Genomic DNA, 13,600 nt, shown 5'->3' on the forward strand with positions numbered 1-13,600 from the left:
GTTATTCTATTCCTGAGGAAATGAGAAGAGGCTCAGTTATTGGTAATATAGCGAAGGATCTCGGTGTTGATTTGAGGACCTTGTCTTCCCGAAAGGCCCGTGCTGATTTTGAGGGGACACAAAAACGGTACTGTGAAATTAATCTGACCACCGGAGATTTGGTCACATCAGAGAGAATCGACAGAGAAAGCCTTTGTGGCAAGAAACCATCGTGCGTTTTGAAAGTAGATGTGGTGTTAGAAAACCCACTGGAGCTTCATCGTGCTATTCTGAATATACAAGATGTAAATGATAATTAGCCAAAATTTAGAGAAAATGTGATTGAGGTGGAAATAAGCGAGTCAGCTGACAAGGGTAATCGTTTCTCTATGGAGGAGGCCCATGACGCAGATATAGGTCAAAATGCGGTTCAAAGGTACAGCCTGCAAAATAACAACAACTTTATTCTCGCTGTTGATAGTAACAAGGTTGAACTTGTGTTAGAGAATACACTTGATCGAGAGAAAGAAAAAGAGTTGAATTTGCTTCTGACAGCTTCGGATGGTGGTTCTCCTCAGAGATCAGGTTCCGTAGTCATACACGTCACTGTGCTTGATGCTAATGATAACGCCCCAGTTTTTAGCCAGGCCGTTTATAAAGCCAGTCTGCCTGAAAACTCTCCTCCTGATACTGTAGTGATTACTGTCAGTGCTACTGATGCAGATGAAGGAGTGAATGGAGATGTGACATATCAATTTGGTCACATGTCTGACGACGAAATAAATACATTTACTATCGATTCCAAAACTGGAAGAATTAAAGTAACTCGTTTGATTGATTTTGAAGAAACAAGTTTTGTTGAAATGAGAGTGCAAGCTAAAGATGGTTTAGGACTAACATCATATGCTCAAGTTATAATAGATGTTACTGATCTGAATGACAATGCTCCAGTTATATACCTGAAGTCACTGACTAACCCGATTCCTGAGAACGCGTCACCTGGTACAGAGGTGGGCCTCATTAACATACAGGACAGAGACTCAGAGAAAAACAAACAGGTCCGCTGCTCCATTCAGCAAAATGTCCCCTTTAAGTTAGTTCCTTCTATTAAGAACTATTATTCTATGGTGACCACAGGACAACTAGACCGTGAACTAGTGTCTGCTTACAACATTACAATCAGTGCCACTGACGAGGGCTCTCCACCTCTGTCCTCCTCTAAAACTGTTCAGTTATCTGTAGCTGACATCAACGACAACCCACCTGTGTTTGAGGAACAGTCCTACAGCGCATATGTGACTGAAAATAACAAACCTGGCTCCACTTTATGTTCCGTTACTGCTCGAGACCCCGACTGGAGACAAAACGGTACAGTGATTTATTCTCTGTTACCTGGCGAGGTGAACGGTGCCCCGGTGTCCTCCTATGTATCAGTGAATGGAGACACGGGGGTGATCCACGCTGTGAGGTCGTTTGATTATGAACAGTTGAGGAACTTTAAAGTCCAGGTGATGGCCAGAGACAACGGTTCTCCTCCACTCAGCAGTAACGTGACCGTCAGCGTCTTCATATCTGATGTGAACGACAACTCTCCTCAGATACTGTATCCCGCCCTCGAGGGCAATTCCTTCATGACTGAGCTGGTCCCCAAAGCTGCACACGGAGGCTCTCTGGTGTCCAAAGTGATAGCAGTGGACGCGGACTCCGGACAGAACGCCTGGCTGTCCTATCATATAGTTACATCCACTGAACCTGGACTTTTCACTATAGGTGTCCACAGTGGAGAAATCAGGACACAGCGGGACATTTCAGAATCTGACAGCATGAAACAGAACCTTATTGTTGCGGTGAAAGATAACGGACAGCCCTCTCTCTCTGCCACCTGCTCCATGTATTTAATTATTTCTGATAACTTGGCTGAGGTGACAGAACTGAAGGACATTTCTTCTGATGAGAAGAATTCCAAAATGACTTCTTATTTGATCATCGCCCTCGTCTCTGTGTCCACTTTTTTCCTGACCTTCATCATTATTATCATGGGTGTGAGGTTTTGTCGCAGGAGAAAGCCCAGACTGTTGTTTGACGGAGCAGTCGCCATCCCCAGCGCTTACCTCCCTCCTAATTACGCAGATGTTGACGGCACAGGAACTTTACGCAGCACTTACAATTATGACACCTACCTGACAACAGGTTCTAGAACCAGTGACTTTAAGTTTGTGACATCTTACAATGACAACACACTGCCTGCTGACCAGACTCTGAGGAAAAGTCCCAGTGACTTTGCTGATCCGTTTGAAGACTTTGAGACCTCTGAGGTAGGAGCTTTAAAGTACATGGCACATCTGCTGTTCCGTTTTTGATTCATAAGGCTTGGTTTCTTTAGTGTTTTGCTTGTTTGTCAGTGTTTTTTTTTGTTTGATTATATTTCTCAATATGATTTCACAAAGTAAAACCTTGGATCCATGATGGTAGCGATTCCCCCATTTCTGTTCTATGTTAATTTCTTCCACAATGGTTTCAGTTTTCCTTAAATGAGTTGGTGATATGGTGATGTTCTGTTGCACTAGATAAAGGGCTTCATGGAAATATTTTGATGTTGGACGTTTTTATGGGTCACCACCGTTACATATCTTTTTTTAAATTATCATCTAATTGACTTTCTGCTGCTCCTATGGTTGATTATGCCTCTGTGCACGAGCATATTGATGTCCATCGTTCAGAACTACTGTTCATGAAACGATATAGTGGGTTTTTGTTTTGTCTTTCGCTGTGGTGATATGACATGATAAAAACATTAACGTAAGCTTTCTTTTAATCTTTTTCTTCTTATTATTATTATAATTATTGTTCTCTGTTCTGGTTATTATTAATACTACTGTTTTAATAACTTCAGTTAAAATTGTACAACTTCAGAAGGTTTAATAACAATTCACAATCAGTTAGAAATCATGATAAAATAGTAACAAATATCAATCAATTACCAAGAAGCATATAGAAATTTGTGGAGCAGATCTTTATGTATTGAAGGTACTAAATATGCGTGATTTTGAAACGTATACTTTTTCTTTTTTATACTTGACAGTCGTACTTTGATGTAAAGTCCGAGTATACGCCCTCCCTGTCCATGGTGCTGAAGTTTGCTACGTTCAACAACGTTACTTTTGATTCAAAACGACTGAAGACATTTAAGAATTTGTCATTGTTTGGGGTTAAAAAAAATAACGACATAAGTGTATCCTTTCACTGTTTGCCTGTCTGAGTTATTAGTTCCGCTGTCGCACTTTCTGGTCAAACTGTTGACTGACATAAACGCTGGGAGTACCACTTCCTCCATTGTGAAGAAAATTAAAAACACATGCAGGTGTGAATATGTCGCTATACTCATGGTGTCGCTGTTGGTTGACAGAAAATATACAGTACACTTCCCACTCCAGCCTCAATACAATAATCAGTTGCATGTTTTGTGTAGAGGATCTGTTGTTCACGAACATTTTCTTTGCATACATTGATGTAGCGTGTCGGATTGTTTACTCTTTTTGGATTTCATTCTTGTTTCGCCGTGACTGTGAAATTGAACAAGCGGAGGATCCTTATTTTGTCAGGATGGGAGACAAAGGATTTTTAGCGGTTCGTCTGATCTTCTGCTTCGTTTGCTTTATTCTGACGCTGCAGGCCGTTCATGGAGACCTGAGTTACTCTATTCCCGAAGAAATGAATCGAGGCTCTGTTATTGGTAATATAGCGAAGGATCTCGGTGTTGATTTGAGGACTTTGTCTTCCCGAAAGGCCCGTGTTGATTTTGAGGGGACACACAAACGGTACTGTGAAATGAATCTGAACACCGGAGATTTGGTCACATCAGAGAGAATTGACAGAGAAAGCCTTTGTGGAAAGAAACCGTCGTGCGTTTTGAGAGTAGATTTGGTGTTAGAAAACCCTTTGGAGCTTCATCGTGTTAGTCTTAATATTCAAGATGTAAATGACAATTCACCAAGATTAAAAAAGAATTTGATTGAAATGGAAATTAGCGAATCAGCTGTCAGGGGTACCCGCTTCTCCATTGAGGAGGCCCGTGACGCGGATATAGGTCAAAATGCGGTTCAAAGATACATCCTACAAAAGAACGATAATTTTATTCTGGCTATTGACACTAACAAGGTTGAACTCGTGTTAGAAAATACACTTGATCGAGAGAAAGAAAAAGAGATGAATTTGCTTCTGACAGCTTTGGATGGTGGTTCTCCTCAGAGATCAGGTACCGTAGTCATACACGTCACTGTGCTGGATGCTAATGATAACGCCCCAGTGTTTAGCCAGACCGTTTATAAAGCCAGTCTGCCTGAAAACTCTCCTCCTGATACTGTAGTGATTACTGTCAGTGCTACTGATGCAGATGAAGGAGTAAATGCAGTTGTGACATATGACTTTGGACACATGTCTGAGGACGAAATTAATACATTTTCTATTGATCCCAATACAGGAATAATTACAGTTACTGCTTTAATTGACTTTGAAGAAACAAGTTTTTTTGAAATGACAGTTGAAGCCAAAGATGGTTTGGGATTAACATCGTATGCTAAAGTCATAATAGATGTCACTGATGTAAATGATAACGCTCCAGTTATTTACCTGAAATCACTGACTAACCCCATACCTGAGAATGTGACACCTGGTACAGAGGTGGGCATCATTAACGTGCAGGACAGAGACTCAGAGAAAAACAAACAGATTCGTTGCACCATTCAGCAAAATGTCCCTTTTAAGTTAGTTCTTTCGATTAAAAACTATTATTCTCTGGTGACCACAGGACAACTGGACCGTGAACTAGTGTCTGATTACAACATTACATTCAGTGCCACTGACGAGGGCTCTCCACCTCTGTCCTCCTCTAAAACTATTCAGTTATCTGTAGCTGACATCAACGACAACCCACCTGTGTTTGAGGAACAGTCCTACAGCGCATATGTGACTGAAAATAACAAACCTGGCTCCACTTTATGTTCCGTTACTGCTCGAGACCCCGACTGGAGACAAAACGGTACAGTGATTTATTCTCTGTTACCTGGTGAGGTCAACGGTGCCCCGGTGTCCTCCTATGTGTCAGTGAACGGAGACACGGGGGTGATCCACTCTGTGAGATCGTTTGATTATGAACAGTTGAGGAACTTCAAAGTCCAGGTGATGGCCAGAGACAACGGTTCTCCTCCACTCAGCAGTAACGTGACCGTCAGTGTCTTCATATCTGATGTGAATGACAACTCTCCTCAGATACTGTATCCCGCCCTCGAGGGCAATTCCTTCATGACTGAGCTGGTCCCCAAAGCTGCACACGGAGGCTCTCTGGTGTCCAAAGTGATAGCAGTGGACGCGGACTCCGGACAGAACGCCTGGCTCTCCTATCATATAGTTACATCCACTGATCCAGGACTTTTCACTATAGGTGTCCACAGTGGAGAGATCAGGACACAGCGGGACATTTCTGAATCTGACAGCATGAAACAGAACCTTGTTGTGGCGGTGAAAGATGACGGGCAGCCCTCTCTCTCTGCCACCTGCTCCATGTATTTAATTATTTCTGATAACTTGGCTGAGGTGACAGAACTGAAGGACATTTCTTCTGATGAGAAGAATTCCAAACTGACTTCTTATCTTATCATTGCACTGGTGTCTGTGTCCACTTTTTTCCTGACCTTCATCATCATCATCCTGGGTTTGAGGTTTTGTCGCAGGAGAAAGCCCAGACTGTTGTTTGACGGAGCAGTCGCCATCCCCAGCGCTTATCTCCCTCCTAATTACGCAGATGTTGACGGCACAGGAACTTTACGCAGCACTTACAATTATGACGCCTACCTGACAACAGGTTCTAGAACGAGTGACTTTAAGTTTGTGACATCTTACAATGACAACACACTGCCTGCTGACCAGACTCTGAGGAAAAGTCCCAGTGACTTTGCTGATGTGTTTGGAGATTGTGATTCTTCTCTCGAGGTAGGAACATGTTTCATCTTTCGTTGATGTAAACATTTTTTTGCACTTCATGGTTAAGGAGATGTGTCTGCTGCTTCACTCAGCGTTTTGTTTAGTTTGAACAAGTACCTGGCATGATAAATATCAACATTTGGATTGTTTTCTTCGTTTGCACGTGTCCAGTGTCTGTTGATTACATTTTTTCTCCGTCATTGGTGCTGAACTGCGGTCACTGCTGCGGTGTAAGCTATTTCAAATAACTATTCACTTTATCTCTTTGGCTTGTATAAGAAAATATTTACTCTTTGACAATTCACATCCACCACATTATGTGTAAGTTTTGCTTTTTATGAATTAGAAACCAAACAGAAATTGCATATCAAATTGGTAACAATTTGAAAATCAGTGGCATTTCACTTGTTTTACACTTTCTTTTTACTGTATTTATTATTCTATTGAGGAATTACATCAACCCCGTCTTTAGTACCCAATACAAATTGGATATCACTCCTGTGAGTTCTGCCGTCAGAGTTGTATATTGATGAAGCTCGAGCTAGAGAATGTTTTGTTAGAGTGAGCCCATTCATACCGCTTATCTCACTCCTAATTACACAGATGTTGATCTTGAACTGGAACTTCATGATTATGATACTCCTCGACATCTCACACTGCCAACACACTGCCTGCTGCAGACCGGACTGAGCAAAAGTCCCACTGACTTTGGTGATGCATTTCAAGACTGATGCTTAAGTTTGATGACATATGCCCTCTATCGTTTGTGTTGTGTCAAGCTTTGACCTTTGTCATATTAATTTGTTTTAGCTGTACATACTGTATATCAACCACAAGGAAGCCACCATGGATCTCTCTGTCTGTATTTGCCAAATTGCTTCAACTTTTACATTTGGTCTCTGTCCATGGTGCTGAAGTTTACAGCTAATCATTTATTTTTTATGGATGACTTCAAATGTATTCTATTGTCCACCTTTCAAACATTCCATATTACTTTTTAATTTGCCAGCGTTGATTGAGCTGTGTGACAATTGACATAAGCTGTTATGACTTTGAGTTTTACTTCTTGGTGAAGTAGAAATTAGAATAAGGGAAACTGCATTGACATTGGCATCAGTTGTATTGTTGTCAGTGAGACTACAGTATTTGTTGGCTTCATGCCCATCTATAGCAAGTTAATTTTTTTAATAGTTTGTTTATAATTATATTGTCCCCATTATCTTCGTTCTCAAACTTGGTTTTATATCTTAAAACGTTTTTCTTTAACTATTTAGTGTGAATTTTAGACTGTCCTTTTACTCTTTCTTTTGTTTATATGCAACATATGACCCTGATTATATTTTGTCCTGTGCAAAAAAGTGCTTTTCAGTTGAAGTTGGGGGCAGAGTATTACGTCACAAATATATATATTGTTTGCGTTTTTTAGCTTTCAGCTACTGTCAGATATTTACATTTAGTGAATGCCGTTTTGGTGGTATCGCAAATAAAGGCTAGAGGTAGAGTATTTTGGAAGAAGACGCCCTATTTGGAGACCACTATGATAAAAGGAAAATAAGTAGATATATAGAATGCCTAGATACAGTCCCCTTTATCACATTGAAGGGTTTATTCATTTAAATATTCAAGTCACGAAGAGGCACATCACCTCTGTAAAACTGCTATGTTTAATCTAAACTCACGGTGTCAGTATATACCAGCAAAGGAGTCTTATGTTGAGTCTGCTTTGCACAGCCTCCATTATTGGGATCGGCCACCCTAATACCGCCTTCAACAAAGTCGACAAATTCATCACAAGGCAGATACACGGATCGAATACCGTCGTTTAAACATTGGAAATTATCACACAAGACATTGTTTTAGGATGATGGACAGACTGTGTATTTTTCCAGGCTGCGGATTTGTCTTTTTCTTTGTCATGGTGCTGTACGCACACGGAGATCTGAGCTATTCTGTACAGGAGGAGCTGAAGCGCGGATCTGTTATTGGAAATATTGCTAAAGATCTCAAGCTGGGGGTGGACAGACTGTCTCATCGCAAAGCGCGTGTTGACATGGAGGGAAACGACGGGAAATATTGCGAAATTAACCTTCAAAGTGGAGATTTATTGGTTGCAGAGCGAATCGACAGAGAGGAGCATTGTGGAGAAAAGCCTTCGTGTGTTTTTAAATTCGATCTGCTATTAGAGAATCCATTGGAGTTACACCGGCTGTCTCTGCAGGTACAGGACATAAACGACAATGCACCCGTTTTCCCGAAAGATACAGTGAAGCTGGAAATCACAGAGTCGGCCGACAGAGGAGCCAAGTATCGCATTAATGCAGCCCACGATGCAGACATAGGCAAGAATTCTGTTCAAAGCTACGATTTACAACACAACCCCCACTTTGTTTTCAGTATTCAGACGACAAGTGCTGGTAGGAAATATGGTGAATTGGTTTTAAATAAGGAGTTAGACCGAGAGGATCATCAGGAAATGAAATTGTTGCTCACGGCTGTGGATGGTGGTTCTCCACAGAGATCCGGCACTGTAATCATACACGTCATTGTACTTGATGCCAACGATAACACCCCAGTCTTTTCTGAGGCCGTATATACAGCCACAATACCAGAAAACTCACCTATGAAAACCAAAATTATCACTGTAAGTGCATCAGATGCAGATGAAGGTGTTAATGGAGAGGTCACTTATGAATTTAGTCGAATGTCTGATAAATCAAGAAAGCTTTTTTCACTGGATGAGAAAACAGGAGAGATCAGCGTGACAGGTGACATAGATTATGAAGAGGGACACAAATACGAAGTGTTTGTTGAAGCCAAAGATGGTTATGGGCTCTCTTCAGAAGCTAAAGTGATTATTGATATCACTGATGTTAATGACAATGCTCCAGTGATATCATTGAAGTCGGTGTACAACCCAATACCCGAGAACGTAACACCTGGTACAGAGGTGGGCCTCATTAACGTGCAGGACAGAGACTCTGAATATAATAAACAGGTCCACTGCTCGATTCAGCAAAATGTCCCTTTTAAGTTAGTTCCTTCTATTAAAAACTATTATTCTCTGGTGACAACAGGACAACTGGACCGTGAACTAGTGTCTGATTACAACATTACAATCAGTGCCACTGACGAGGGCTCTCCACCTCTGTCCTCTTCTAAAACTGTTCAGTTATCTGTAGCTGACATCAACGACAACCCACCTGTGTTTGAGGAACAGTCCTACAGCGCATATGTGACTGAAAATAACAAACCTGGCTCCACTTTATGTTCTGTGACTGCTCGAGACCCCGACTGGAGACAAAACGGTACAGTGATTTATTCTCTGTTACCTGGTGAGGTGAACGGTGCCCCGGTGTCCTCCTATGTATCAGTGAACGGAGACACAGGGGTGATTGACGCTGTGAGATCGTTTGATTATGAACAGCTGAGGAGCTTTAAAGTCCAGGTGATGGCCAGAGACAACGGTTCTCCTCCGCTCAGCAGTAACGTGACCGTCAGTGTCTTCATATCTGATGTGAACGACAACTCTCCTCAGATACTGTATCCCGCCCTCGAGGGCAACTCCTTCATGACCGAGCTGGTCCCCAAAGCTGCACACGGAGGCTCTCTGGTGTCCAAAGTGATAGCAGTGGACGCGGACTCCGGACAGAACGCCTGGTTGTCCTATCGTATAGTTACTTCCACTGACTCGGGCCTTTTCACTATTGGTGTCCACAGTGGAGAGATCAGGACACAGCGGGACATTTCTGAATCCGACAGCATGAAACAGAACCTTATTGTTGCGGTGAAAGATAACGGACAGCCCTCTCTCTCTGCCACCTGCTCCATGTATTTAATTATTTCTGATAACTTGGCTGAGGTGACAGAACTGAAGGACATTGCTTATGATGAGAAGAATTCCAAATTGACCTCTTATCTGATCATCGCCCTCGTGTCTGTGTCCACTTTTTTCTTGACCTTCATCATCATCATTATGGGTGTGAGGTTTTGTCGCAGGAGAAAGCCCAGACTGTTGTTTGACGGAGCAGTCGCCATCCCCAGCGCTTATCTCCCTCCTAATTACGCAGACGTTGACGGCACAGGAACTTTACGCAGCACTTACAATTATGACGCCTACCTGACAACAGGTTCTAGAACCAGTGACTTTAAGTTTGTGACATCTTACAATGATAATACACTGCCTGCTGACCAGACTCTGAGGAAGAGTCCGAGTGACTTTGCTGATCCGTTTGAAGACTTTGAGACCTCTGAGGTAGGGGCCTTTTAAACTCCTCGTCACTCGAGTTTGTTTTGGTTTGATATCCACGTTTTCTTTAATACATTTGCCAGACAGTCAAAACCGCTTTGTGTTATGTTAAAGTGAACTATTTGTTTCATGAATCATTTGTTTGTACAACCCCCCTCATGCCGAACACACTCAACGATGCCTTATGTGGGTCTTTTTCGCAGTGACGTTCAATAAGTTCTGTGAGTGATATAAGAAAGCCTTAGCAATTTCCCTCAAAGTTTCATGATGAATTATTTAGTAGTTATTGTCAGGCACCAATGTCTTCGCATAATGTCACAAAATCTCTGCACTTAATTTTGACTTGGTCCATGATTATTATTGTATTTGGTGAATGCTGCTTTTAATCACACACCTAATCTTTTCTCCCCTGCGTCACTTTAATGGACACAGATAATTCTGATTGTAGCCATGAAGTCAAGATTATGACACAGCTTGTCTTTGTGGAGACACAGGTGATTCCAAACTACCGTGAACATAACAATAGTGTAACATATGTCTATTTTTCGTCCTACTGTCCACTTACGATAATAACATATTATTAAGTCATACACGATAATACAAATACTACTAGTAGTTATATTAAGGATAATAATAACAAAATATTATAATACACTAGACCTGGTTTAATTTACTATGTAGTAAATCAGTGTGAGAGATTTGTTATCATCCTGAAAGCTGGATAAAAAAAAAAAATACATTTGTGGAATATTTCCTAACATTGTGGATGTGGAGATGGAAATGCACTCATGGGGTCGCTGTTGGCTGACAGAAAATATACATTATCCACTCCACCCACTACTGCATTTTATCGGTTGTGTATGTTTCCTTATTCGAGAGATAATCTGTTGTATCGTCGAGCATGTTATTTTTGCACCTGGGACAGTAGTGTTGGAGTACTTGGATCCATTTGTTGTTTCACTCTTGGCAGTAATTTGAACAAAAGCCGAGGACAATTTTTGTGTCAAGATGGGACACAAAGGATTCGCAAGCCTTCGTCCGGTCTTTCTCCTCGTTTGCATTTTTCTGATGCTGCATCTCGTTCATGGAGACCTGAGTTATTCTATTCCAGAGGAAACTAAACGAGGATATGTTATTGGAAATATAGCGAAGGATCTCGGTATTGATTTGAAGACACTTTCTTCCCGACAGGCCCGTGTTGATTTTGGTGGAAGTCGAAAACGATATGGTGACATGAATGTGAACACCGGAGATTTGATCACATCTGAGAGAATTGACAGAGAAAACCTTTGTGGCAAGAAACCGTCGTGCGTTTTGAAAGCAGATCTAGTGTTAGAAAACCCTTTGGAGCTTCATCGTGTTAGTCTACATGTTCAAGATGTAAACGACAACGGCCCGCAATTCAACGATGATTTGATTGAAATGGAAATAAGAGAGTCAGCAGACAAGGGTAACCGTTTCTCCATTGAGGAGGCCCACGACGCAGATATTGGTCAAAATGCGGTGCAAAGATACAGCCTACAAAATAATTATAATTTCATTCTAGCTGTTGATAGTAACAAGGTTGAACTTGTTTTGGAAAATAAACTCGATCGAGAGAAAGAAAAAGAGATGAATTTGCTTCTGACAGCTTTGGATGGTGGTTCTCCTCAGAGATCAGGTACCGTAGTCATACACGTCACTGTGCTTGATGCTAATGATAACGCTCCAGTGTTTAGCCAGACCGTCTATAAAGCCAGTCTGCCTGAAAACTCTCCTCCTGATACTGTAGTGATTAATATCAGTGCTACTGATGCAGATGAAGGCGTGAATGGAGATGTGACATATCAGTTTGGTCACGTGTCTGATAATGATATAAATGTGTTTTCTATTGATTCCAAAACGGGAGTAATCACATTAACTGGTCAGGTTGACTTTGAAGAAATCAGTTCTTTTGAAATGAGAGTGAAGGCTAAGGATGGTTTAGGACTAACGTCATATGCTAAAGTTATTATAGATGTTCATGATATTAATGATAACGCTCCAGTTATATACCTGAAATCGCTAACTAATCCCGTACCTGAGAACGTGTCACCTGGTACAGAGGTGGGCATCGTTAACGTGCAGGATGAAGATTCGAACATTAACCAAAATGTCCACTGCTCCATTCAGCAAAATGTCCCTTTCAAGTTAGTTCCTTCGATTAAAAACTATTATTCTTTGGTGACCACAGGACAACTGGACCGTGAACTAGTGTCTGATTACAACATTACAATCAGTGCCACTGACGAGGGCTCTCCACCTCTGTCCTCCTCTAAAACTGTTCAGTTATCTGTAGCTGACATCAACGACAACCCACCTGTGTTTGAGGAACAGTCCTACAGCGCATATGTGACTGAAAATAACAAACCTGGCTCCACTTTATGTTCCGTTACTGCTCGAGACCCCGACTGGAGACAAAACGGTACAGTGATTTATTCTCTGTTACCTGGTGAGGTGAACGGTGCCCCAGTGTCCTCCTATGTATCAGTGAATGGAGACACGGGGGTGATCCACGCTGTGAGATCGTTTGATTATGAACAGTTGAGGAGCTTTAAAGTCCAGGTGATGGCGAGAGACAACGGTTCTCCTCCACTCAGCAGTAACGTGATCGTCAGTGTCTTCATATCTGATATGAATGACAACTCTCCTCAGATACTGTATCCCGCCCTCGAGGGCAACTCCTTCATGACTGAGCTGGTCCCCAAAGCTGCACACGGAGGCTCTCTGGTGTCCAAAGTGATAGCAGTGGACGCGGACTCCGGACAGAACGCCTGGCTGTCCTATCATATAGTTACATCCACTGACCCGGGACTTTTCACTATAGGTGTCCACAGTGGAGAGATCAGGACACAGCGGGACATTTCTGAATCTGACAGCATGAAACAGAACCTTATTGTTGCGGTGAAAGATAACGGACAGCCCTCTCTCTCTGCCACCTGCTCCATGCATTTAATTATTTCTGATAACTTGGCTGAGGTGACAGAACTGAAGGACATTTCTTATGATGAGAAGAATTCCAAACTGACATCTTATCTGATCATCGCACTGGTGTCTGTGTCCACTTTTTTCCTGACCTTCATCATCATCATCATGGGTGTGAGGTTTTGTCGCAGGAGAAAGCCCAGACTGTTGTTTGACGGAGCAGTCGCCATCCCCAGCGCTTATCTCCCTCCTAATTACGCAGATGTTGACGGCACAGGAACTTTACGCAGCACTTACAATTATGACGCCTACCTGACAACAGGATCTAGAACCAGTGACTTTAAGTTTGTGACATCTTACAATGACAACACACTGCCTGCTGACCAGACTCTGAGGAAAAGTCCCAGTGACTTTGTTGATCCGTTTGAAGAGTTTGAGACCTCTGAGGTAGGG

General features: G+C 42.0%; 4 protein-coding genes across 4 annotated transcripts; all 4 read left to right on the plus strand.

Moving 5' to 3' along the window:
• Positions 1-8: 8 nt before the first annotated feature.
• LOC122762838 (protocadherin gamma-A11-like) lies at positions 9-2,573 on the plus strand (the record flags this gene model as incomplete). Its single annotated transcript, XM_044018027.1, is given in 1 exon segment — positions 9-2,573. A coding segment is annotated over 1 exon segment (2,331 nt), but the record flags the coding sequence as incomplete, so codon positions are not given.
• An 855-nt stretch (positions 2,574-3,428) lies between these two features.
• Positions 3,429-5,994, plus strand: LOC122762837 (putative protocadherin beta-18). The gene has a single exon (XM_044018026.1). It carries the CDS (start codon positions 3,436-3,438, stop codon positions 5,992-5,994), a length of 2,559 nt encoding a protein of 852 aa, XP_043873961.1. The 5' UTR covers positions 3,429-3,435.
• Positions 5,995-7,704: 1,710 nt separating this feature from the next.
• LOC122762835 (protocadherin beta-15-like) lies at positions 7,705-10,225 on the plus strand. Its single transcript, XM_044018024.1, has one exon. The coding sequence runs from the start codon at positions 7,820-7,822 to the stop codon at positions 10,223-10,225; it is 2,406 nt and encodes an 801-aa protein (XP_043873959.1). The 5' UTR covers positions 7,705-7,819.
• Positions 10,226-11,094: 869 nt separating this feature from the next.
• Positions 11,095-13,594, plus strand: LOC122762836 (protocadherin gamma-A11-like; the record flags this gene model as incomplete). Its single annotated transcript, XM_044018025.1, has 1 exon — positions 11,095-13,594. A coding segment is annotated over exon 1 (2,382 nt), but the record flags the coding sequence as incomplete, so codon positions are not given.
• Between the last annotated feature and the right edge of the window lie 6 nt (positions 13,595-13,600).

Source organism: Solea senegalensis, unplaced genomic scaffold, assembly GCF_019176455.1.
Source record: "Solea senegalensis isolate Sse05_10M unplaced genomic scaffold, IFAPA_SoseM_1 scf7180000016124, whole genome shotgun sequence".
NCBI classification, from domain to species: domain Eukaryota; kingdom Metazoa; phylum Chordata; class Actinopteri; order Pleuronectiformes; family Soleidae; genus Solea; species Solea senegalensis.